General features: G+C 38.1%; 2 protein-coding genes across 5 annotated transcripts in view; both read right to left on the bottom strand.

The window, feature by feature from the left end:
* The window catches only part of LOC145768229 (ubiquitin-conjugating enzyme E2 E1-like), a 59,799-nt gene extending 47,260 nt beyond the window's left edge, over nucleotides 1-12,539 (bottom strand). For all 4 annotated transcript variants that reach the window (XM_082579712.1, XM_082579713.1, XM_082579714.1 and 1 more), the window contains exon 1: nucleotides 12,369-12,539. In XM_082579712.1, coding sequence (XP_082435838.1) covers nucleotides 12,369-12,515 — 147 coding nt within the window. In that variant the 5' untranslated portion in view covers nucleotides 12,516-12,539. The remainder of the gene's footprint in view (nucleotides 1-12,368) is intronic.
* On the bottom strand, nucleotides 12,528-16,087 carry LOC145768961 (uncharacterized). The gene is made up of 4 exons (XM_082580564.1): nucleotides 16,057-16,087; nucleotides 15,667-15,901; nucleotides 14,898-15,168; nucleotides 12,528-12,620 (listed from the first exon to the last, which is right to left on the bottom strand). Exons 1-4 carry the CDS (start codon nucleotides 16,085-16,087, stop codon nucleotides 12,528-12,530), a joined length of 630 nt encoding a protein of 209 aa, XP_082436690.1.
* Nucleotides 16,088-25,200: the final 9,113 nt, after the last annotated feature.

The following is a 25,200-nucleotide window of genomic DNA, read 5'->3' as shown; positions in this document are numbered from 1 at the left end:
AGTCGTTTCTGAACAGTTTTAGCAAGTTCATCGTCTCTGCTTTGGCATAAAGCAAACATGTTACATAATATATTCCTGACGATTTTGTCTGCACCTCTTCAAATTTATTTCGATCAGGGTGCCGTTCATCAAACATACAACTACTGTATATCCACAGTAAAAACACTGTTTTTTAAAGTCAAACGACTGTTGATCTGACCTGGTCGATACTGTCTTGCTACTGGATTGTTCATTGCTTGAGGCTGGACGTTTCTTGGATCTCACATGGTTTCTCAAGAAATTACGGCATGATGTATGGATGTATGTAATATGGCCATTTTCTCTATTTTTCTCCATTGCAACCATCGTTTCACAATCCATTTTCAAAGCATAACCAATTATAGTGTCCAAAGGGTGTGTGACTGTGTGTGGTAGGCTACTATCACTTTCGCAGAAATAAGCTCCAACATGACACAGTGAATCACCAGTCCGATAGACACTTAACACAAATTGCTGTTTCTTCTTCACTTGAATTTATCTGCAATGTATCACACTAACCGTAGTAAGTAAACTATAACATAATAAAGTTATAATGAATAACGACAGCTTTACTGGTGCCCCTTCCCCCCATCTTGCTCACTCTTACCCCCTGAAACAGATATATATTTATATTTTCATTTATGCCTTTTGCATCTATATCTTGCTTTACTGTTGATAATTCATAAGTTTCTAACCTTTTGTTCACCCATTACAGGAAAGATAAGAAAATAAATATTCTTATGTTAAGTTTTTTTCCTAATTTCAATTTTTACCCCTCCGGCACGTTTTTGGTCGTAACTTTTTTTCCCCAAGGTAAAAAAAATGACAAAACCCATCATTTAAAAAGCTGATAAAATTATCTTTCCAACGATATATCATACGTCTTTATAAGAATTTTTTCTAGGTTGACCAATTTTTAGACCAAATTCTACAGGACTATAAGAAGCAGCCCTAGTTTTCATCTATCATCAAAATTTCTAATTTCAAATTAGTTTTAAACATAGAACCTTTCAAAAATTGAAATTTTTTACATTTGAAAAAATTACATCAATTTTTGATGTCCGCTATCTCCCAAACTAATAGTCCCAAAACTACTATTTTGCATATCATTAATCTATAGCCTACTAGTTGGTACCGTAATTAACCCCCATGAGACTGACACCGAACAAATGTGAAATTATTGAAGTTTGGAGGGTGCAAGGATGAAGACCGAGCAAAAAAGCTGAAAATGCGCCATCTTGTGGTTAATATTTGACCCTGTGGACAGTCATTCAGGAAGTTAAAACTTTCAGATTCAATACACCCTCCACAGAAACCATCATCATCAATTGTAAAGTCTTTTAAACTTCCTCTTGTGGCCTGGCCAGGACTTTGTTAATGGCTGTCACAATCAATGTGCGAGGTCTTATGACAGGCCGCTTGTATCTCGATCGAGCGTGCTGTTTTGATTGTAAAATTCTTATGCTATAGGTTATCATCGGTCATTATCCTGAAGTAGCCTCTGATTACGAAATCTGTATTATGTAACGTGTATTCTAGGTCATTTGATTGCTACGTGCAGTTCTAGAGTCTTCTTTAAACTTGCTTGTTTATGCCGCTCAATGCAACGTGACCGAACGATGAGTTTGTGTGATGCAACATTACGTAACCTTCTCGAAGTTACTAGACCGAACAAACCTTTTATAAATAGTGGTGTAATTTGCGTAATGATTTATTATGAGTTGATTATGAGAGTTGTGTTATGAGTTGCGGATTGGTAGTTGGTGCAGAAATTATTGTTGATTGAGAGTTGAAGTAATCGAATACAAGTAGATGAGAATTGGTGCTGATATAAATTGTGTTCGAAATTAGAGTTATTTGAGAAGCCGTTCGTTAAAGTCCTTCAAGAAGTTAGATTATCATCTCACTAGTAGAACCATTCGACATTTAATTGACTGCTTTTCGGTTTGACCCATTTAACTACGTCATTGAACCTTTCCAAGTCTTTTTCCTGGTAAGAGATAGAAAGAAATCGTGACAATGGCAATTCTTCGTACATCCTCATCATTGTCATCAAGCATACCAAGCAAGATATTTTCAGGAAGTGCAAAAAATGAATTTCTTTGGACGAGTTTTTTTGCAATATCTTTAACTTTTTGATTAGGAAACTGAACTATTCTTCTGACAAGATTGTAGAAATTTTGCGATCCATCTGTTAGTTTATGTTTTTCTTTAATTTCAAACCATGTAGGGTTTATAGTATTTTAGTATTTAATTATATTTGGTTTTTATTATTCTACAGGCAAGGGTCATCCATCTGGAATGAACGAGCGGTCCAACTTCCAAGAGTTGCAGATCCATGTCCACATCACCAAGCATTACCGCCATGCATATTTTAAAGCCGTAATATTGATCAGAACTAAGATTTTCAATAACCTCATTGCTCAAAATTGAAAAATTTTGATTACGAATTTTCTTAAACTATTCCACTGGCCAATCTGAGACACTGGTGTTTAATACTTTCCCTATTGGTCCACAAAAGCTATCTGGGCTTCTAGTTGTACCATCTAAGCTGATGAAGGCATGGCGCAAAGGAAGTTCATTGCAGTGTAGCAGACAAATTGCCCATTGCAAAGGCCGCTGAAGTAGTTCTTCCAAGCCTTTGATAAATCCATTATGTGCACCAGTCATCGATGCAGCACCATCTGTACCAACCGCTGAAAGTTTTTCTTTCAGTTCTGTTTCTGCAATTGCATTGAAAACATCTAATGCAATAGCTCTCCCTTTACCATTTTCTGGAGCAAGGTGAGTTAACTAGAATTCACCTGGCTCCCCCACTACAACGTAATGCTATTCTAGGTGAATCGTCCTATACCATTTTCCTTCAGCTTGATTGAAGCATCATTTGTGTTGCATCCTGTCTTCCATCAATGTATATTCCATTCACTAATACAAAATGCCTTGTTTCCTCTTCTCGTATCTCTTCACGGTATTTGTTTCTTTCCCATCTTAACTTACTTCTGTCTATCACCAATCTTCTTCTTCGTCGTATGAGCTTTCTTCCAGACTATATGTTTGGGCATGAGGTCATCAGCCACTTGACAGTCTCGTCATTCAGGGCCTTCAGTCCAAGCGTTCCATGTGGTGGTTGATGGATTGGGCAGTCATGGACGACATGGTCTACTGTCTGGTCTGTGGCACCACACTCGCATCCCGGCGGGGTCTGCTACTATTCGGTGAGTCCGATTCGGTGAGAGCCTTTTTCGGTGAGAGCCTTTTTCGGTGATTTTTTTGATTTTTTTTTTTTAAAATTATCGGGTACCGTAGCCTAATTAAAACCCCTAACCCCAAAACCCCAAACCCAAAAACCCAAACCCCCAAAAAAACCCAAACCCCCAAAAACCCCAATTGGCCAGTTTGGGGGGCAACACCCCAAAACCAAATTTTACGCCAGTTTTAGGCCATTTGCCAGGTTTTTGGAGGGGTACTTTTTTGATTTTTTAGAAAAAAAAATTTTCACTCCACCCCAATGCAAAATGGTAGTTCTGGGACTATTGGTTTGGGAGATAGCGGACATCAAAAATTGATGTGATTTTTTCAAATGTAAAAAATTTCAATTTTTGAAAGGTGCCATATTTAAAACTAATTTGAAATTAGAAATTTTGATGGTAGATATGTAAACTAGGGCTGCTTCTTAATCAGAATACCAAATTTCAGATTTGTAAATGATTTACATGAAAAGTTGTGAAGACCCAAACATGGAGGAAAGTTTACATGCGAACGCATTTTGAGGGACCTTGGTGACTTTGAAGGGCTGTAATTTCTAAACGTCTTGAAATAATGAACTGAAATTTTTTTTGTGTTCATTATACATCAATATGAAACTTTAGTGTGAATTTCAAGAAAATCTAAGAGGGTCGAGGTTGCACTTTTCCAAAAACTTGTTGAGTTGACATGGAATGACCCAGTAGCTTTGCTTGCCACAATCATTCATGGGTGATCAAATTACCATAGCACAAGAAGTTGCCCCATCATTGCTAAATGTTCAATTCCGCGTTTGCGGTAGACATGCCAGATAAATGTCATTTGCCTTTTTTTGATAGTTTGATGAGGACGCCAGGGGCATAGGCGCCGACTTTTCAAAAAACCTTGGGGGGCGAGAAAGGTGATGACGCCATAACCATAGGCGTCATTTCAAGGGTGCGAAGGGTGCTTGAGCACCCCAAACTGAAAATCTGAGGTAACAACATAAATGCGAGAGCACCCCTAGGGCCTAGGCCCTGGTTTGCATACAAAATACAACGATTCAAATGGAAATTTGCATTGCTAAATAACGGCTTTTTTTCTTTTTTGAAAGTCGTTTCACCAAAGCGCAATATTTTCAGTGTTTTACATTTGTGGGTGGCACGCAGCGCCACACATATCAAAGGCAGACATGATTGTACTATTGCATAACAAATAAGCACAAACACGCGCACTGCGTCAAGAAGTGCCCGTTCGAGAGAAAACCGTCGATACAATATGTAACGACGAAGCGACAGGGGTTCATTTGTGACGCAACAGATAGTTAATGAAAGAAAGTTCAACGATAAAGGAGTCAGAGTCGAATAAAATCTCATTTCAAGCTAGTTGTAATCCAAATCAGTTGCATCAAGAATCAGAGATTGTATTTCAGATACCAAGGGTTATTAAGATGAAAAAAACAAATCAGACAAGCATTGCAGATTTTTTTTGCGCCCAAGCAGCCTCGCCCAAGCGCTAATGAAGCAGCAAGTACAAGTAGTAGCCCAGGTTCATCAGCTGACAGCTGCGAAAATCAAACGGAAGTAGATACGCATAGTTTGCCTGATATTTCTCCTCTACACTAATCAGGCGCAACTTAGTTCAAGTCTTACAATATCTGGCTTTGATCTCCGAGTCAAGGTTGGTTACAAAATGTCAAAATTAGATCATACCAGCAGGCAATTACAGCAAGATGCAACAAAATTTGTTAAGTTTTGTAAGAAAGAAAAGGCCCAGGAAAAATTCTGAAAGTGAGAATGAGAGATTGAGGGCGATGAACCTACTTGCTCTTTGACACTTTCGCTCACATGACACACGAAAATAAACCTAAAGAAGCTTAGTGAAAATTTGCACAGCAGAAAATAGTAGCGTTAGTGACAGGAGTTATCCGACTCTTGCCCAGAGCATTGTGATGCAAGAAGCCACACGACCTCGTTCGGTGGAAGTTAATCAGTTATGCGGCGAATTACGCGGCTGCTGCGTATTACGCTTTGACTCTTCAAACGCATGTCGTTGGTCTGATGAAAGCCTTTCAGAGTGATTTCGCTGAAATTTAAAAAAGCCTTCCAAATCGTAGCTATAGTTCTCAAATAGCGAATAATCATCCAAATATAGTGATTAAACATGACGATCGACGTTAAAACTGGTGTGTCCGCAGTGAGACTTAATTTGTCCGCCAAAATAGCTGCGCAGACTGGACACTGGACTCTTCGTCCGGATTCGGAGTGTTAGTTGAGTAGCCCTGCTGTATGAGATTAGTCAAAAAACGACAATTCAGGTCCACATACGCCACAGATTTTCAAAATTTTTTAATTTAGGGCACCCCAAAGAATCCATTGCGGCTCATTGTCTTCTTAAAGTGCAACTGCACGGTCGAATTGACATTGGCTAGAATCCATTGCCAAGACATCCGGTATATACCTGTCGAAAAACTCACTTCCTTACAATTGAGGCCCACAGCCAAGAAACCGACACTTTTCCCACGCTCTCTAGCGCTTCTCTCTCACGCTACCTGGAAGTGGTAAACTTGTCAACACCACCTAGTCATATGACGTCAGTTGGAGTTGAACTTAGTGGAGACCAAACTAGCCGATATAGGCTTGGTTGCTAGTGAATGCTCAAATTTATAAGGCATCCATAATGAAGACGCATCTTTCAGCCAGCAGTATACAAATTTAGTTGTTCATGCCTGTGTGCCAGGAGTGGTTTGCGAAGCCCATCGCCGAAGGCTAGTTTCTTAGATTACAACAGCCAAACTTGGTTATATCGAAAACATTTTGTATTGAATTGTAGGACATAGTACAGTCGACTATCATGTGATAACGCTTTAGCATTCATTGGGACTGTCTTTGGCAGTGTTGACATCTAGGTTTTTTAAAAATAATCTAGATGAAGCTAAAAAAAGACCAGAATAAACCAAATTGAAGCAGAAATAAACTAAAAAATAAACCAACATACAATACTGATGAAAAATTGCATTACGACACATGAAGCTACACAAAAAAGACCAGAATAAGCCAAATTGAAGCAGAAATAAACTAAAACAATAAAACAACATACAATACTGATGACAAATCGCAATACGATACACAAATCGAAAACAAACCAAACCAAAAAAACACATCAAATCGAAAAAAAAATAAACCAAACGGTTGCAAACAAACCAGATTTGGTTTTAAAAAGACAAAAATGGTAACCTGGGTTTTTTTTTCGCTGAGATTTTTCGGTCATTTGTTCGAAATGACTTGTAAAAATTCGGTCATTTTTTCTGATGAAAATATTTCCTTTCAAGTAGCTGATACAAACCAAGATTTGCACTTCCTGAATCCTGACTAGCTACAACATTAAGTTTCGCTGAGAAACGTTGTCGTGTTTAATCTGAGAAAAGTTAGAACAGACAAATGTTTCTTCAACGTTCATCAGCGAAACTCAACCTTGCAACACCCGGCCGCAGACATCTTTTATTGCACACTAATACACGTCCAAAAATAACACAATACAGAAATACAGAACAACGGAAAGGAATAAAAACAAGTAAGAATGACCAAATAAATAAAACACGTTACGCTCTAATGGTTTGCAATTACAAAGTGAATTAACTCCTCATAGTCCTCAACAATTTCACCTCTCATGTTGTAGCGTGCTGGCTTCGCGTTAGGGTCATTCCATGTCAACTTAACAGGGTGTGCAAGCTCGACCCTCTTAGATTTTTTTGAAATTCACACTTAAGTTTCATATTGATGTATAATGAACACAAAAAAAATTTCAGCTCATTATCTCAAGACGTTTAGAAATTACAGCCCTTCAAAGTCACCAAGGTCCCTCAAAATGCGTTCGCATGTAAATTTTCCTCCATGTTTGGGTCTTCACAACTTTTCATGTAAAGCATTTACAAATCTGAAATTTGGTATTCTGATTAAGAAGCAGCCCTAGTTTTCATATCTACCATCGAAATTGCTAATTGAAGCGTTTAGAACGAAAAGTGACTAAGTCACATTTTCACTCGAATTGAGTTAAGTACAAAAACGTATTGCTTTCATTGTCCTTTGTCACCAGACACAAAAATATTTTGGTATAAAGGTTGCTAAGCCATCATTTTCGAATACAGGTTTTGAGCGGAAAGGTAATTTTTTTTTTCTAAAAGTAGCTAAGTCCGTTCTGACCAATAGCGTCGAGTCATTTAACCACGTGACATGATTTTTATTTTGCTTTTTGATCGGGTTCCATTTTAGAGGATATAAAGCCATTAGCTGGTTACCGGTTATTTAGACTGGGACACTGCCTCTGGTTTAGGTAGGGTAGGTGAAGGATTAGGATCATTGGTAGTGTTAAAAACGGCAGTGTTTTTATCAGCTTTTTATTGTAGATATTTTGCAAGTAAGGATCAAATACCAGTAGTATTTATAGGCCTACTGCTTTCGAATCAAATTCAGCAGTCCACAGGTCCAGTTTGCAAGAAGTTTAGCAGTGCAGACTTCAATATTTATTGGACATAATTAGGCTATTCGATGGAGTGTTGGTGCCAGCAGATAACGAAATGAAGTAGCCTACACTTAACCTAAGATTAAGTAGCCTATTAGATTGGACTATTATTTTTATAACTTATTCTGTAAAGGTCCTAGCCTATCTACCAGTCTTCTTTAGTTCTATACTACACTACTAATGAAGAGAAGAAGGTTTTGAGAGTGTACCCAATTATTATTATGTAGTCTAGTAGGCCTAACCCAATTATTATTCTACTGTACATTGCCAATGAAGGTGGGCAAGTCTCTGTACTTTACCTGTTTTTCACCCCATTAATTACCAGTAACAGTTATTATGTGCTACCAGCCTAATTTTTTCAAGATATTTCTAACCCAAAATAATTCTTTGCAGATTATTCCAATGTCATATTAGTACGAGGTTTGAAGAAATATACTTAAATAGCTTACTTTACAGTAGTATCTGGAGTAAGAGATGGCAAATTCTGTTAGGCCTATAGAACACTTAAAAGTGCTTAAGTCCATCATTTGTGTCTAAAAGTGCCTAAGTCCACCAATTTTGAAGAAAAGTGCATAAGTCCAAAAAAGAATATTATCAATATTTTTTGATAAGTTCAACTAAAAAATCAATTAATAGTGCAATCAGAACTAGGTTGGGGTTGTAGACACTGACATATGGTAAAAACAAAAAAATCTTTTAAATCTTGATTTTACAATGCAATTGAAAACTGTACATGTCAATATCTCCTTACTAGTATTTTGTGACTTAGTCACTTTTCGTTCTAAACGCTTCAATTTCAAATTAGTTTTAGATATAGAACCTTTCAAAAATTGAAATTTTTTACATTTGAAAAAATTACATCAATTTTTGATGTCCGCTATCTCCCAAACCAATAGTCCCAGAACTACCATTTTGCATATTATTATTCTATACTAGTTGGTAATTAACCCCCATGAGACTTACACTAAAAACATGTGAAATTATTGAAGTTTGGAGGGTGCAAAGATGAAGCGCGAGCAAAAAAAGCGCAAAATGCGCCATCTTGTGGTTAATATTTGACCCTGTGGACAGTCATTCAGGAAGTTGAAACTTTCAGAAAAAAATCTTCTTTGCCTAAGCTATAAACAGTTCAAGTTTCAAATATGTAACCCAACTCCTTCAATAGTAAATGCAGCTGTGAAATCATGAGTTTGACCATCACATGCAAAAGTCTTGGGGGTGTGAGGTAGTGTGGCTTACTTGGCAAACATGAAAATATTTTGAATTTTGCTAAGGACACCCTTTTAAATTGTGAAGTTGTCAGAAAAAATAACTCCTTCAAAACATTTTTGAATTTGAAATTGATTTAGGGGTGGCCCTCTCCCCCTGAAGTTCTGCGCCCTCCCCCAAAATACCAAATCTTCATATCTCAAAAACTGCTGGAGCTAGAGATACAGTTTTTGTGTCAAAAGATGCAGAAAACATGATTTCCTATCTGCTTTCTGAACAGTGATTGTGTCTATCTTGAGTAGAAAAGCAGTTATTTAAAAAAAAACTTGTTTTGGGTATTCTAGCACAAAACAGCTCTGAACAAGTATTGTGGTCCAAGCTATTCAATACACACAGTTCATAAACTAACTTGTATATAACTGGTTAGTTTCAAGATAAACATGAAACTAAACATGTTTGCCAAGTAAGCCACACTACCTCACACCCCCAAGACTTTTGCATGTGATGGTCAAACTCATGATTTCACAGCTGCATTTACTATTGAAGGAGTTGGGTTACATATTTGAAACTTGAACTGTTTATAGCTTAGGCAAAGAAGATTTTTTTCTGAAAGTTTCAACTTCCTGAATGACTGTCCACAGGGTCAAATATTAACCACAAGATGGCGCATTTTGCGCTTTTTTGCTCGCGCTTCATCTTTGCACCCTCCAAACTTCAATAACTTCACATTTTTTTAGTGTAAGTCTCATGGGGGTTAATTACCAACTAGTATAGAATAATAATATGCAAAATGGTAGTTCTGGGACTATTGGTTTGGGAGATAGCGGACATCAAAAATTGATGTAATTTTTTCAAATGTAAAAAATTTCAATTTTTGAAAGGTTCTATATCTAAAACTAATTTGAAATTAGCAATTTCGATGGTAGATATGAAAACTAGGGCTGCTTCTTAATCAGAATACCAAATTTCAGATTTGTAAATGCTTTACATGAAAAGTTGTGACGACCCAAACATGGAGGAAAATTTACATGCGAACGCATTTTGAGGGACCTTGGTGACTTTGAAGGGCTGTAATTTCTAAACGTCTTGAGATAATGAGCTGAAATTTTTTTTGTGTTCATTATACATCAATATGAAACTTTAGTGCGAATTTCAAGAAAATCTAAGAGGGTCGAGCTTGCACTTTTCCAAAAACCTGTCGAGTTGACATGGAATGACCCGTTACTGTGCCAGTGCGCGTATGCCATGTCATAATTGAATGTTTTGTATGATGCAGCATTTAACTTCAAACGCATAAGTTTATCTGCAGTTGAACAACGCAAGCGATTTCTTGTTGGAGTTTGCAACCGAGAAAGCAAACTGAATCCACGTTGTACAGTTGCATTCTCTGCATTAAAAGTCAGCAAAGCATTAGCAATAGCTGCCAAACTTGGGTCTGCTACTATTGGGCGAGTCCAATTCGGCGAGTCCGATTCGGCGAGTTCCCTATTCGGCGAGAGCCTTTTTCGGCGAGTTCCCTATTCAGCGAGAGCCTTTTTCGGCGAGTGCCCTATTCGGCAAGTTTTTGAAATTTTATTTTTGAAATGGAATTATCGGGTACTGTAGCCTAATTATAATTGCCGTTTTTACATCGTAAAATGTTGAAATCGTGCAGAAAGGAATAAAAATAAAATGTTTGAACTATTAAATTAAAATTCGTTATGTCAGTTCAGTTGAGTTGTTTTTATTTCTGACCATCATATCAAAAACAATACACGTCAACATAGCAAAGGTAGAAGCGACAAAACGCGAACGTTAAAACGTGCTTGTGACCGAAGTAAGTTATTGAGTTGAAAGAAATTTGGCACGGTCGCAACACCTTCAGAAAAATTTAAGAAATGAACGGAAAATAAAAAAGACAATATTACAAAAAAAATCATGTTTAATGTCTATAAGTTAGTACTTTTGAATAGTTAAAATGATTAGTTTGGATCAACAAATGTGTGGCCTACAGCTTGGATTGAAAGGAAATTATCGGGTGCCATAGCCTAGTTATCCCGACCAGCAGAAATTGCCGTTTTTACATCGTTTTAACGTCGCTAAACGTTGAAATCGTGTAGAAAAGAGAACTTTGCTGACTAGGATACAATGAAACTGGGAAACATTCACAGAAGCCCTTCGATTTGTTCCAAGAACCCATTTAGCCTAACAGTTCATTTGTATAATACATTGATTCAACGTCTGAATACATTATCTTAAAAATGCAACGTATCGAAGGGCTTCTGTGAATGTTTCTCAGTTTCAACGCAGGCCTTAAAACTCGTGTTTTTTTTCCGGCAGCCATCGTGGCCTACCGAGAGCTTCTTCTCGGCGGCCAAATCTGCGTGCTTGGAGGCCAAAATACAATAACGATAGCACAAGTAAATAGCATTAAACTTGCAACAATGTTAAAATGATCACTTAGCGTTGTTGAAGTCTGGGCGACGTCCTGCAATAGAATCGTTGTACCACGCATTAAATACTTTATCGGGATGTTAATCCGGTATTGTCGGACCATCTAACGACCCTAAATTGTTTTAACTGCTCGCAGCTCAGTAAATTGTTTCAACTGCATACCGCCTTTCATAAAACCTAACCATTTATTCCGTTATGATGTCAACATTGAGGGACTGACGGTGTGAAGTCACTAACCCACAGCGTCCTCAACTATGAAGACACGTGTTTTACCCAGGAATGTCAACTAACCTAGTTCTCCTTTTTAACAACGATTCAATATCCGACAACATTGAATCGATATAAAAACGACAATACTGCCAGCCGATGTAAATTAGCACTTCGGATTAACACTTTGGTAAAATAAACATCGGGAATTGCAAACAAGACTTACAGCGCTGGTGATAGCAGCTGGATATATTCAATACAACAGTAGTGACTATGATGCGCTGACCTAATTCTGCGTCACTCTTTGATACTACATATTTTCGACATTTAATCCACGCTCATTCTATTGCGAAATTAAATAATTGGCTAGAAGAAACTGGTGTCCACGTTTGGAAATAATCAAAAATCTTTCAACATGGACAAACCAAAATTTTAAAAACATAATAAGAACTAAGGACAATCGATCGTTGTGAAGACTCACGGTAGCCAGCGCCTTATGCAGGCATGGCCGATGATGATAATAGGCACTTTTTTCGTATTTTGCTTCGAAAGAGAAGGTGAAAGAAAAAAATACGTCATGAATGGGGAAAATAGTGTTTTAGATTAAAAGACCGCCGGAGCCATTCAAATAGCCACTGCCTTTCAATAACCAGCAAATTTTAAGTTAGCAGGCCTAGATGATCATAATTACAACCAACACTTTATAAAAACATGAATAAGCCTAGGTAGCTCCACATTAAACGCAATAATGTACATACTTCACCAGAACTTTTCTTAACTGCATTTGAAGGTGGTTTGGTGACACATCTTTGTCCAGATACTACATGATTATTACTTGTAGAGTACTCATCAGCATCTTCCAACTGTGTGGATGTTGAAGGAGTATTGCTGGCAGAACTTGACATTTTTTTCTGCTTTTAACGGATAGATTTATGTGGGAATGTATAGCCAGCACAATCAACGGATATCGGTGCTCCTATAGAATCGGTAACAACTAGAACATCACACAACTAAGGCGAAAGAGAAAATTGAAAAAGAAAACTAATCGGGAAAAAATGATGGTTTGTGAAAATGAGAGAATTGAAAGTAATTAATTTCATACTTGTGATGAATGGAAAAGCGAGATGTTTAATTTTGCACTGGTCCATCTTTTTTCAATTTTTTCTTTCGCCTGAGTTGTGTGATGTTCTAGTTGTTACCTATAGAATCCGCCTTTCTGGTCAATATTATGGCACCAAACGGACGCAACTATTATTGGGAGGGTGAAAAAAAGAACGTGAAAAGCGGCGGAATAGTGGTGATAAGGCGGAATGGATATGCTTTTTTTGACAATTCTAGTATGTTTTTACAATAAAAACATTACACTAACGACGAGTGTTCGATATAAGGCCCTAGGATGACCTATAAATCATCAATTTTTCACCCTCTTCTTTGCTATGAGCTAAACGCATCAAGACGTGTTCCCCTTACGACCATCAGCACTTTTGATAACGCACCATGGCCGATCTTCATAGCAACTGTCCATACAAATCTTAAATATATCAGCTAAAGCTATGTGGGCTAATAAAGCTATAGCCTAAATATATGTTGTTTATTTGTTTGTTTTTTTTGTAACATTTTCTTTTTTATTTTCCCTTTATATCTTAAATTTTTCTGAAGGTGTTGCGACCGTGCCAAATTTCTTTCAAATCAATAACTTACTTCGGTCACAAGCACGTTTTAACGTTTGCGTTTTGTCGCTTCTACCTTTTTCTCGACCTTTGCTATGTTGACGTGTATTGTTTTGATATGATGGTCAGAAATAAAAACAACTGAACTGAAAAATTTTCAGGTAAATGAGTGCCTAGGAACAACGAGATATAACACAATGAGTGGAAACTCCTCTTTTTGCTCCGTTTTACGTGTCGGCCGTCACGCTTCACTACAGACACTTGCGCAGTAGATTAAACGGACATCACAAGAGTTTTAGATGGGATGTTCCTTCGATTTTATGTGCGTTGAGCTCTACCACTGAGCTATCTCACCGCCCAAATTTATCATATTTCTGTGACATGCCACTACTACTTCCCAGGAATCCCAGCTAGCGATGCCTGCCGTTTTTGCATTAATTCAACGTTTTCTAACGTTGGATCAGTGTGGAAGTGACGAGTTTAGCTGACTGGGGTTTAAAATTATCGCTTTATCAACGCAACTTTTATCAAAGCACGCTTGATATCTTCAAGACATAACTTCCCTGGGTATAATTGAATTTCCGAAAGATGATGATGTTGTTTTTGCTAGTTTGTTTTATTTGTTTTCGTCATTGTTTTCAGTGTCGTCAAGTTATAGCCTATCTATTTTGTGAGTCGTGCAAGGCCTATGGTGCGTTGCGCTTGAAATGGCTTTGCCCGTGGTAGGATTTCTTTGTGGGGTTTTCTTTGCCTGCCTTGCTCTTCTTTGCTATGAGCTAAACGCATCAAGACGTGTTCCCCTTACGACCATCAGCACTCTTGATAACGCACCATGGCCGATCTTCATAGCAACTGTCCATACAAATCTTAAATATATCAGCTAAAGCTATGTGGGCTAATTAAGCTATAGCCTAAATATATGTTGTTTATTTGTTTGTTTTTTTTTGTAACATTTTCTTTTTTTATTTCCCCTTTATATCTTAAATTTTTCTGAAGGTGTTGCGACCGTGCCAAATTTCTTTCAAATCAATAACTTACTTCGGTCTCAAGCACGTTTTAACGTTCGCGTTTTGTCGCTTCTACCCTTTTCTCGACCTTTGCTATGTTGACGTGTATTGTTTTGATATGATGGTCAGAAATAAAAACAACTGAACTGAACTGAAGGTGCTTGGCTAATTAGTAATATAGTTTTGTACCATGGGTAAGGTGCTATCCACATGTTAGGCTATTTTCAACCTATTATTTAGCATTACGTTATTGTCAGAAGCCTAAAATTAAACTCTAGTGCAGCCCTAAAGTTAACCCAGCCAGGCTACTGTTAGCCTGTCAGCAACTTAATCAATTTTGAAGGACCTGAATTTCTAATAAGCTGTCTAGACTAGCGTCGTAAGTCTTACAATGATTTTAAAACCTTAGGCTATAGTCTTGCACTGTTGCTAGTTGAATCGTGAAATTATAATAATAATAATAATGATAGCATTTATATTTGCAAATGTGGTTTACAATATATGACACAATGTCCCAGTGGTTGGTTAATAAATACAAACTGTTTATATCAATCTCCTTAAACACAGTCTGCATTGTATTACAAAAGCTGAAATGTTTTCGAAAATCCACTTCCAGCCTCAGCAAAATTTTCATCAGAGTAGGACTTGGCTTCAGTAATGTTCCGTATTCGTCGGTTGGTAGTGTGTCAATCATAGATGAACCCGCTGTGCAACTGGTGTCACTTTCTAGTTTAGACAAAATGCCTTGTTGTTCATCTGTGGCACTGCGCTTCAATTTTCGTAACACATATCCCCCAATATATTCTATTATGTGTATTTCATCAGTTGTAAGCACCGTATTAGTCGTTTGTTGTTGTTGTGAAACTTTGCTATTTTCATCTCTGAAATGTAAATTTCAAAACGTTAATGTTTGTGTATTGAACATAGATGCTGGCAAGAGTATTTAATGGTATACAAATCGTAAATTCGTGCTATTTTTTACGGTAATGTAGGCAAAGTTAAAATATGCATCTTGCCCCGTTTTATGCATCTTGAATATGTCTCATTTACTGGCTGGTATAGACAATTGCGTTATCTATTTGGCGACTTTATATGAAGTTTTTGGATATCGACCAATAAAATACAGACTGAATTAAGACAAGTTTCGTACTTGAAGATAAGACGGAGAGATTGGGATTGGCTCAGTCAACAGCAATCCCACGAGATCACTGGATAAGCATATTAATCATTGAAGGCAGTTTCTGAAATCTGGTAGAACTGTCGTTCGTCGTACCAGACATGATTGAAATAAATGTAAATCACTGCTGATAAGCTACATTGGTTAAACAAGCTATAGCATCGGTATAGAATGAAAATGCCACTATATGTTTGGTTTTTACCTCAGAAACACATCAAACAATTTTCTTGTTTGCTCCACTGCTTCCATACGTTGAAGTTTTCCGTGAAATAAACCTGGGATCACTTCAATTGCATCACAGCTAAACTTGTGAAAAAGTTCGCTCCCATTTGTGGTGGATTCGAATGCACGAATGTAATATTGAAGAGCTGCATCAGTGAAGTTATCAAGTGAACCACCAATTTGTAACCACATCTTCTGTACTGTTGATTCAGACACTAAAAAAATACAGAGTGTGTAATGAATACTACATGTAGTGGCGGATGTCCCAGGTAGCACCTTTTGAAAGTGTACCACAATACGTTTCCTAAAAGGAAACTTGTCTACAAATTCCCAAATCAAAGACATCTTAACCAAAATAGAGGATTCAAACCAACGACCTCCAGTCTTCTGGCCAATAGCATACTCTCTACGCCATGTTGGTTGGCAGTGTTGTACGCGTCATTGAAATAATTTGACGGCGTCAGCGTCAGCGCGAATTGCCTAAAAACTTTACGGCGTAAAGGACTGCGTAAGCTCTTAAAGAAATTGACGGCGTCAGCGTCAGCGCTAATTTCTAGCGCTATTTTTTGCCAGCGTCTCATAAAACGGAAATATTTCAACCAAGTTCAGCCTAACAATAGCTATAAATAAAGAGCAGGTATTATGTTTTGAGACTGTATTGTAATTAGCTGCTCAGCCTATTAGTTATTTCCTTGCAGAAAAACAAGCATTTTAAAACGTTTGTCTGACAATCTGCTGCGTTTGGAACGCATATTCAGGGGCGCCGGAGCGATTTTTGACTGGATGGGCAGGAGTATGAAAAAAGGACATTTTTGTTGCTGAAAGGCCAATCTTTTTTGTAAGTTTTAAGATAAGATATAGCGATAATGCTCATCTATCAGCTCATTGTCGAGTAATGATACAAGTGTCCGCTATACAAAGAACAATGGCACGGAAGGGCATCATGCTATCTTATAATAATGTAATATAACTTACTGTGATGGAGAATTTTGTGTCGTGAATATTCAGTCTCTGATTTGGCGCGAGACGGCGCTTACATTTGGCAGAATTTTAAGTTGTTTGACAGTGAATTTTGAGTTGGCAGAACTGAATAATTGGTAGAATCCGACCAGCCTTTGAAAATGTTGGTAAAGTTTCGGTTTATTACAGAAAAAATGACGTTATTTTTTTGATTCGGCATGAGAATTAATTTTACTGCTGGCCATTAGCAGCTTTGACTGTTGTTACAGCAATGCTGTATTCATTTTCATCCGGGAGAATGGAAGGGCTGACTGGCGAGTGGCGAAAGCGAAATTGCACTTGTATCGAATATCGGAAATTATAGGGTAGTTATGATCTTGGTTTAGTACCGTACCATAATTTTTGAAGCTTTTATTGGTGTCTAAGTTATAAATTAAAGTGGGAAAAATTGAATGTCAGTGGAGAAACTTACTGAATGTAAACTGGTCTTCCTTGTATGATTAAAAAGGGAAATGATAGATTCTTGTATTTTTTGTACCAAGGTGTACGAGTTTAGAAATGCTGCAGGGGAGTATAAATTTAGAAAAGTTGCTCAATTGGCACTAACAATGTAGCCTATATATACCAATCAGCAATGCATTACGGTAGTTGAGCGAGCCTTTTCGAGAGTTTCTGCAATCAAAACCAAACTACGAAATCGTATCGGACTTCAACTTTTGTCAGCGATTGTGAGGATCAGAACTTTGCTGCAACAATTGAAAAAATGCTGTTTGATCCCCGGTCATCAATGCGGAAGCATGACAGCTCTATATATGAAAATGAAGCTTCAGCAGTTGATGATAGAATTTTATTGGGTGTTGGTTCTTGGTAGTTCATCTGAGTTGAAGGGCTTATGCTATGCATTAGCATCTACTATGGAACCATTTGTATCTTGAATTTGAAAATAGGAATTTGTATGAAGTCTGTATAGCATTGGCTCGTCTAAGTTTTTTTCTATTGAACAATGCTTGATTCAATATTGAACATTGTACTTATTGTATGTTGTATTAATGTATGTATTTTGTATCTACACAATCAGCATGATGGACAAAGATGTTGCTTTGTCCATGACTCTTGGGGGCACGCCCAAAAACCCCCTAGAAAGCCTGCGCCTTCGTTGCTCAACCGTCGACGTCGCGACGGCAAATTGGGCTACTTTTAAGTTGCTTTGGCGCATTTTTGGGCTCTTTTTTAAAAAAAAATCTGGCAACTGTTTCTATTAACTTTAGTGAAAACGTAACGCCAAAGTGTTAAAAAGTACATTTTAGGATTTCAAACCATAAATATTATTAACACAATTTTAAGAGGGCCTTTTTTACTAGAATTTGGGCGGGGGCCCCACATGGACTTGATGCGGCACTGGTTAGCAGGTTTTTAAGTCACTGCAAACGTGCAAAGGAACAGTTGCAATCTTGTGACAACACGCCCCATGCTTTGTGACAACACGCCCGTGCAGGGGCTTGTTGTCACAATTTTTTTTTTAGAAAAATTTGATTTTCTTGAAATCCTTTTGCGGTTAAAAAATTTAACTAGTGGCAAAAGGAAGTGTAAGTGGACAGTGTACGAATGATATAACCAAATCACTTGCATTGTATATAGCAAAAGCACAAATCGAAAAACCCCAAACCTGTGACAACACACCCCGGTTTGCCTTACACATTGACCGGAAGTTGGTTGAGTTGTGCTTATTTTTCTTTAAGAGGTTCAAAATACACACCTTTCCCCTTCAATGTTTAGATTTAGACCTGGAGGGTGAAAATTGATTGCTCGTGGGGAGGGGCATAATGCAGCAAAAGCAGGTTTGAGAAACAACGGGCAAAAGCCCGGGTGTTTTTGGTTGTTTTTGTTTTTTAAAAACTATTTGAAAAAGATAGTTTCACGCTTATTTCACTTCAAAATGAGTTGGAGCAGGAGTCGGACTTAATACTTTCTGAGCAGGAGCGGAGCCGGAGTCAACAAAAGTGACTTCGTTCACCTCTGCTAGGCATGTAGGCCTAGTGAATGCAAAGGTTTGAAGAAAGGATATTGGTCAGATGATTAATTTTACTATGTTTTAACAAGATGTTATGTTTGATCCTTGGTAGACAGCTTGACTTGTTGTACCAGATACATGTAAGACTCAGTAACGACGGATTTAACATTTTTTACACATACAAAAATAGAAAAAAAAACTACTAAATCCAACGTTTTCAACACCACAGAGTGTCCTCATCAGGAATAATTATAGGCTACAGCTAAGAGAAATAAATTTGAAAATTTTACATTAAAGCTGTAGCCTACAAGCGACACCTATCAACAGCACCATCATCAACTGACAGTGGTGCCGAAGTAGGGGGGATGGGGGATATATTCCCCCCAATAATTTGGAAAAAAATATTTGCTATGAAGTTGTACTTCGATTTAGTTGTTTGCAAGCATCTCCAATTGCTGTTGTAGGCAGTGTTGACGTGTTGTACGTTGACGCTGAGGCTAGCGCCGTCAGTTTATGTTTTAGTTGACAGAAGTGATAGCGCCGTTAACTATTTTGCCGATTTTAAGCGTCACGCGCTATGCGTCATTTTTCGTTTGCATGGAAAATCTCGTTTCACAATGAGAGTTAAATTTTGTTTGACGTTTTGACTTTCAGACTGATAGCAATGAACAATCTTTTTCTGTGGCAGCTGTTCTTCTATCCAATTATGCAGTTTCAAGTTTGTTTATCGTATCCTAGGTTAATTTGAGTCGAGAAAAGACAAAATCGTCTTTCGCAGTTCGAAACAGTCTCAAAAACCAAACACGTTAGAAGTCGAATACTTCCGTTTTGTGAGACCCTGGCTAAAATAGCGCTAGAAATTAACGCTGACGCCGTCAATTTATTTCATTGACGCGTACAACACTGGTTGTAGGTATTTAAAGTCTGAAACAGTATACTTTGAATAAGTTTGAAGTTTAGACTGTATCGAAATAATCAGTGAGTCAGAGATACATGAATGTGAAGGAAAAGAGAAAGCCTTGGATTGCAGCAAGGCAGCGATTGCCTTACACCCTTACTTGGCATCAGATAGCCGCATGCTTTATGTCTCGTTGATAAAGGACTTCTTTAGAAAAGTTACCCGCAACAAATGAATGGATTCTAAACTTTTAATTGACTGGAATCAGACAATCAGTTGTTTTACAACCACAAGCAAAAAATTGCTCTATTGCGCAGAAATATAACATGATGTTATGTTATGACGTCACAAAGGGTTTTCTTCTGGATATGCTTTACTAATTCAACATTCAAGTGCACGTTATTCTGTTTAAGATTGAGTTGCTTACCGTTTAGTTGGTTACGGTTTGAATCGATGCCAAAGCGTGTGAAAGAGGTGCTGAAGAATCGAGGTGGACACATAAAAGGGAATTCCGCAAGACTTAAAAATTTTTGGCTAGGTAGGTAGTAGGGACGGTACATTATGGGACGCGCAACTCCGTTGTTCCTTCAACATTAGAAGGGTCAATTGCCAATTTGACATTTTTTTACGCTTTTCCTGCAGGCTTGCTTTCAACTAAAAACCTTAAATTACTTTAAAACCAACTTAACTCTTCTTCTATAACCCATTAAAAGTAAAATATTTTGTAAATTAGAAAAAAAACGTAACCCTTCCAGTGTTGCGGATAAGCCAAAAGCGGATGAAGTTTCGCATCCCTATGATCTACAATCCCTAGTAGGTAGGCCTAAAATTTATTTCTGTATACGTTATAGGGTGGCTCTTAATTTTGAAAGTTGGAAATGTTTCGCTCTCACCCTCTGAGTTGGATCCAATCATTGAAAAAAAACACCATGCCAAATTTTAGGCCATTTTGATAATGTTTAGAGGTAGTCCACGCATAGGCTTACTCAAAGTTTAGGTCACAAGCAGGGCCATTCCATGTCAATTCACACAGTCAAGAAATTCAACCTCTCCGATTTCCCTGAAATTTTACACACCTTTTTACTATCCTATATGATGAACAACTGCAAATTTGAGGGAAATTTATTTAGAAACACGAGAGTCATGAAGCATTTAGTTTGGGGGGGTCTGCTAAGGGGGCACGATTTTTTATTTTTGGCTATGTTTGAGGCCCTATTACTGCTAAACTAAACTAGGTAACAACCCAATTCTTTTACAGGTGATAGTACTTCTGCCACATATTGAAAACATAACATCGTTCACACTGTCACACTAAAAGGTCAAAGGTCATAGACATCCAAAGTTGGCCATTCCCAGCTCTCGGCTACAATTTTCCAAAATTTTGAAACCTTGCCAATACCCCATTTTTAATTGGTTTTGGCTAAAATTTGGTAGAAATGTTATTTACAGGATTCTCTATGAACTGAGAAAATTTCAGTACCGGTACAAAATATTAAAGGGGTTGGGAGGTATTTAATGTGAAACATGGGGCAAAATGAAAAAAAGCAAAAAGTGGGGTCCTTTTAAAATCCAGGTTACCCATGACCCCAGTGAAAATTTGCACTGAAATGTTTTTTCAACATTTGGCAGAAGTACCATTACCTGTAAAAAATTTGGGTTGTTAAACTAATTTAGTTTATCAGTAAGTTAATAGGGCCTCAATCATGGACAAAAATAAAAAAATCGTGCCCCTCGGCAGACCCCCCCAAACTAAATGCTTCATAACTCTCGTGTTTCTCAATAAACTTCACTCAAGTTGTACAGGTGTTCATCATATAGGATAGTAAAAAGGTGTGTAAAATTTAAGGATAATCTAGGGGTTCAATTTCTTGACTGTGTGAATTGACACGGAATGGCCCAGCATCTATATGTATAAACTTACCAGTTACACGTACGCTGTAATGTGAGAAGGCTGCAACAGTGCTACCAGCACGGTGGTATTGTTTTCAGCCGCATATTTGCTGTTTGTCTTGGACTGAGAAAACTTTCACTAACTATTTATTTGATGTTTTGATTGTCTGAGGAGCTAGTAGCTCTTAGTTTCTTTGATGATGGTATTCCTTTGAAAACAAAGCAGTGCATGATTGCCAAACTTCAAGGTGAAGATGATGAAGAAGAGCCTGTAAAAAGACCTTTTTACCAACCGACGTCCCTAAAAGAGAAAAATCTTGAAGATTTTGTTACTCCAAAAACAATGAAATTTTTCACAAAGCTTCGATATCGTTGATTTCTCACGCACCTGCCGAACAAGTTTCATCTTGGGCTCATTATCTGAAACGAACCCAACTACAATAGCTCAATAATCTTGTTCAGCTTTTAGTTTGCTTTTTTTTCATTGCTCAATACAAAACTTACTTTTTTTTTGCTTTCACTGCCATCACAAAGGCAATCTAATGGACAATCCAATGGATGTTGGTTGAACCATCTATCCTGAGATAGCCTACAAATTTCTTCAATCACTTTGTCATATGCTTGATCACGAAGTGGACAGGCTAATAGTTTGTTTGACACAATATATGTATTCTTAGTTCCAGGTCTGGTTTCTTCTCAAACCCCATAAAATGAAATATCATCACCAACACAAAATGGGATCCGGTTCTGGAAAATATTTAGGCTAAATGAACATTATTATAGTTACTGCAGGGGATAAGACTCAAACACAATGTTATACAAAATAACAGATTTCAAATCTTTTTTTTATCATTGATAGTAAGAAAATTTTATGGTAACATAGCCTATACTGTAGGCCTACATAATACCTTGTAAAAGAATAGTGCCCGCTTTTCTTGAATGACATGAAATTTTTCTTTGCTTGTTTTAGTGATGTATTTTCCCATGTCCGTACATTTACTTTCTTGCTGCTTTTTCATATACTTTGTCTTTGATTATGTTTTTCTGATATTGCTCCTTTTAATGGAGTAATAGAAATTGGCCACTTTTGAAAAACAATTGGACTTGCAGTTGGACTAGATACTATGCTTGCTTCATCACTGATTTCTAATAGGCCTTCTTCACGCACTGCTTCTTCACTAACTTCACTAGCATTTTGAGGTTTGAAAACAAATTTTGATAAGTCTGTTCTCACTTCAAAAGTTGATGGTTGTGTTTCATTCTGATCCTGCTTTATCCTATTGTTACGGACAATCGTTCTCCAAATCAAACGTCACATAAAACCGTTATGGTCTACTTAACCTAGGTGGCGTCTTACGTCATGGAAGTTATTAAAAAATGAGCCGAGATTGCACAATTCCTTCGTCACACCTACAAAACATTGCATAATTTCTTTGAACACCTGTTATGTTTATCACTGTTACACCACAAAAGCTGGTTACATGCATTTGAAATATCTCAAGTCAGTTTCGTCATTTTAGAATTGTCGTTTTGAAAAGTTGGTCGAATATTAAAATTGTTTTGCTTGTGCTTACCAACTAGACGAAATTTCCGTCTTTTATCCTAGTAATTTGTATTGTGGTGACAAGTTTTAGTGGTGTATCGCGTAGCACTCCATTTTCGACAGCCTGTTGGCTATTTTTGGCTGAAATACAATTCTTGAAAGACGTTTTCAGAAGAGTATTTTTTCGGTGTTATCGCATACAGACGAAAGGATCCGGGAATTTTATGTTACAACTTTCCCAAGAAGATATTATGGTTTACAGCTGTGACCACCTGTATATCTGCAGCAAAGATGCCATCATCTTTTTATTACTACTATCTTTCATCATGAGCTCTCGGTCAATTGTTTTTTGGAAAATTGGAAGGCATTTCTTGCACCTTACTTTTGTAAATGAAATTTTCTCATACTTCAGCCAACCATCATTTCTTCGTCTTCCTCCTAGTTGACTAGGTTTCTTTTGTAATTCGTCGTCGTCGTGTGAGCTTCTGGGGTCGAGGGTCTATCCTTTTACCACCCTAGATTCACGATGTTCTTGGACTACACTGGAAGGCTACTAGAGAGCAGCCAGTCTTTTGTTTCATCATCCATGACACGCAGACCTTCAACTGTGTTAGGTGGCTATAAAACCTTTTTGTTGCCTTGGGGAAGCAGTAGCAAATGAGAAAAAGTAAGTTGAAAAACGCTAAATCAGATTGTTATTGAAAAATTAACAGTCTGACTAAAATCTTCGAAATCAAATTTTCTTTGTTTTTCAACATGTGAGGAAGTTAAAACCTATTGTGTCATCTGGGGAAAGAGCAAAGAAAGTGTAAAAATCTAATTTTTAGAAAAAATTATTTACGTTCGCCCAAAGTTAGAAAAACCTGGAAATTTCTGCAAAATGTGACAAATCAGGCCGTATCTTCAGGTAGCCATGGTCCGCCCAAGTAGCCGCAGAGATGTCTTGTACATCAGCTTCGTTGATCAGAAGTTGAGCGGCTGGCACGAATGGGTGTCTTAATTTCAGTCGACGGGGGTGCTCGTTTGGGAGAGCAGAGATCTTGTGGTGGAGAAGGTGGTTAGGCTCCAGTGCCCGTCGACCGACAGAGTGACTTCTTCGCGACGAAGCTCAGTGGGTTGGATGCCAGCGAGAATGGGGAGATTGTCCAATGGTGTGGGACGCAGGCATCCAGTCACTGTGCGCAGGGCGCTGTTTATGGCAGTGTCAATGTTATGGCAGTGAGCACTGCGGCACCAAACAGGTGCACAGTACTATGCTGAAGAGTAGACAAGGGCTAAGGCTGCTATACGCAAAGTGTCAGCCCTCGCCTCCCAGCTAGAGCCTGCCAAGCGCTTGAGTAGCGCAGCGCGGGATGCCAGTTTCTTGCGCAGTGACATCAAATGGTGGCGGTACGTGAGCAATCTGTCCAGTGTCACCCTAAGATATCTTGGTTCGGAGCAGAAAGACAGAGATTTTCCGTTGTTCTGGACGTGTAGCTCACAATCAGCTTCCCGACTGTGGAGGTGGAAAGCTGCTGCCACAGTTTTGGTTTCGCTGAGTTTCAGTCGCCAGTTCTGGAGATAAGTTGAAAGAGTTTTCATGTCCTGGCTCAAGGTGTCTTCTAGATTTTCCCACGACTTTGTGGAGTGGAGAATTGCCAGGTCCTCCGTTTTTTCAGGCGTTCAGTCTGCCTCGCCGTGAGCTACGGAAAAACCTAGAACATCACACAACTAAGGCGAAAGAGAAAATTAAATTGAGTCCTGTCTTTGTCATGAGTTACCAAGGAGTGTGGGGGGGACTTATATACCAGTCCCAGGTATACAAGTCCCCCCACCCTCCTTGGTAACTCATGACAAAGACAGGACTCAATGGACATGGCTCTTTCGCCTTAGTTGTGTGATGTTCTAGGCGTTACCGTGAGCTACCGGTGGTGAGGGTGGAGCTTCGATTCCTGACAAGTTCCATAATCATATGAACAATATGTCTGTCAGGAAGCAGGCGAAGCAGCTTGCAAGTAAGGCCGCGATGCCATACGGTGTTATAGGCAGCTGTGAGATCTAGAAAGACAGCGCAGGCCTTCTTTTTTGATTCAAAGCAATCCTCGATGTCTTGGGTTAAGAGTGTGACCTGATCTACGGTGGATTTTCCACGCCGAAATCCAGCTTGTTCTTTTGGAAGGAGCGGGTCGATGATTGGGTTGACACGGCATAGATCAGTCTTTCGAGGATCTTG

This window comes from Aplidium turbinatum, chromosome 4 (genome assembly GCF_918807975.1).
Source record: "Aplidium turbinatum chromosome 4, kaAplTurb1.1, whole genome shotgun sequence".
NCBI lineage: Eukaryota > Metazoa > Chordata > Ascidiacea > Aplousobranchia > Polyclinidae > Aplidium > Aplidium turbinatum.
This window is presented reverse-complemented; position numbering and strand designations above follow the sequence as displayed.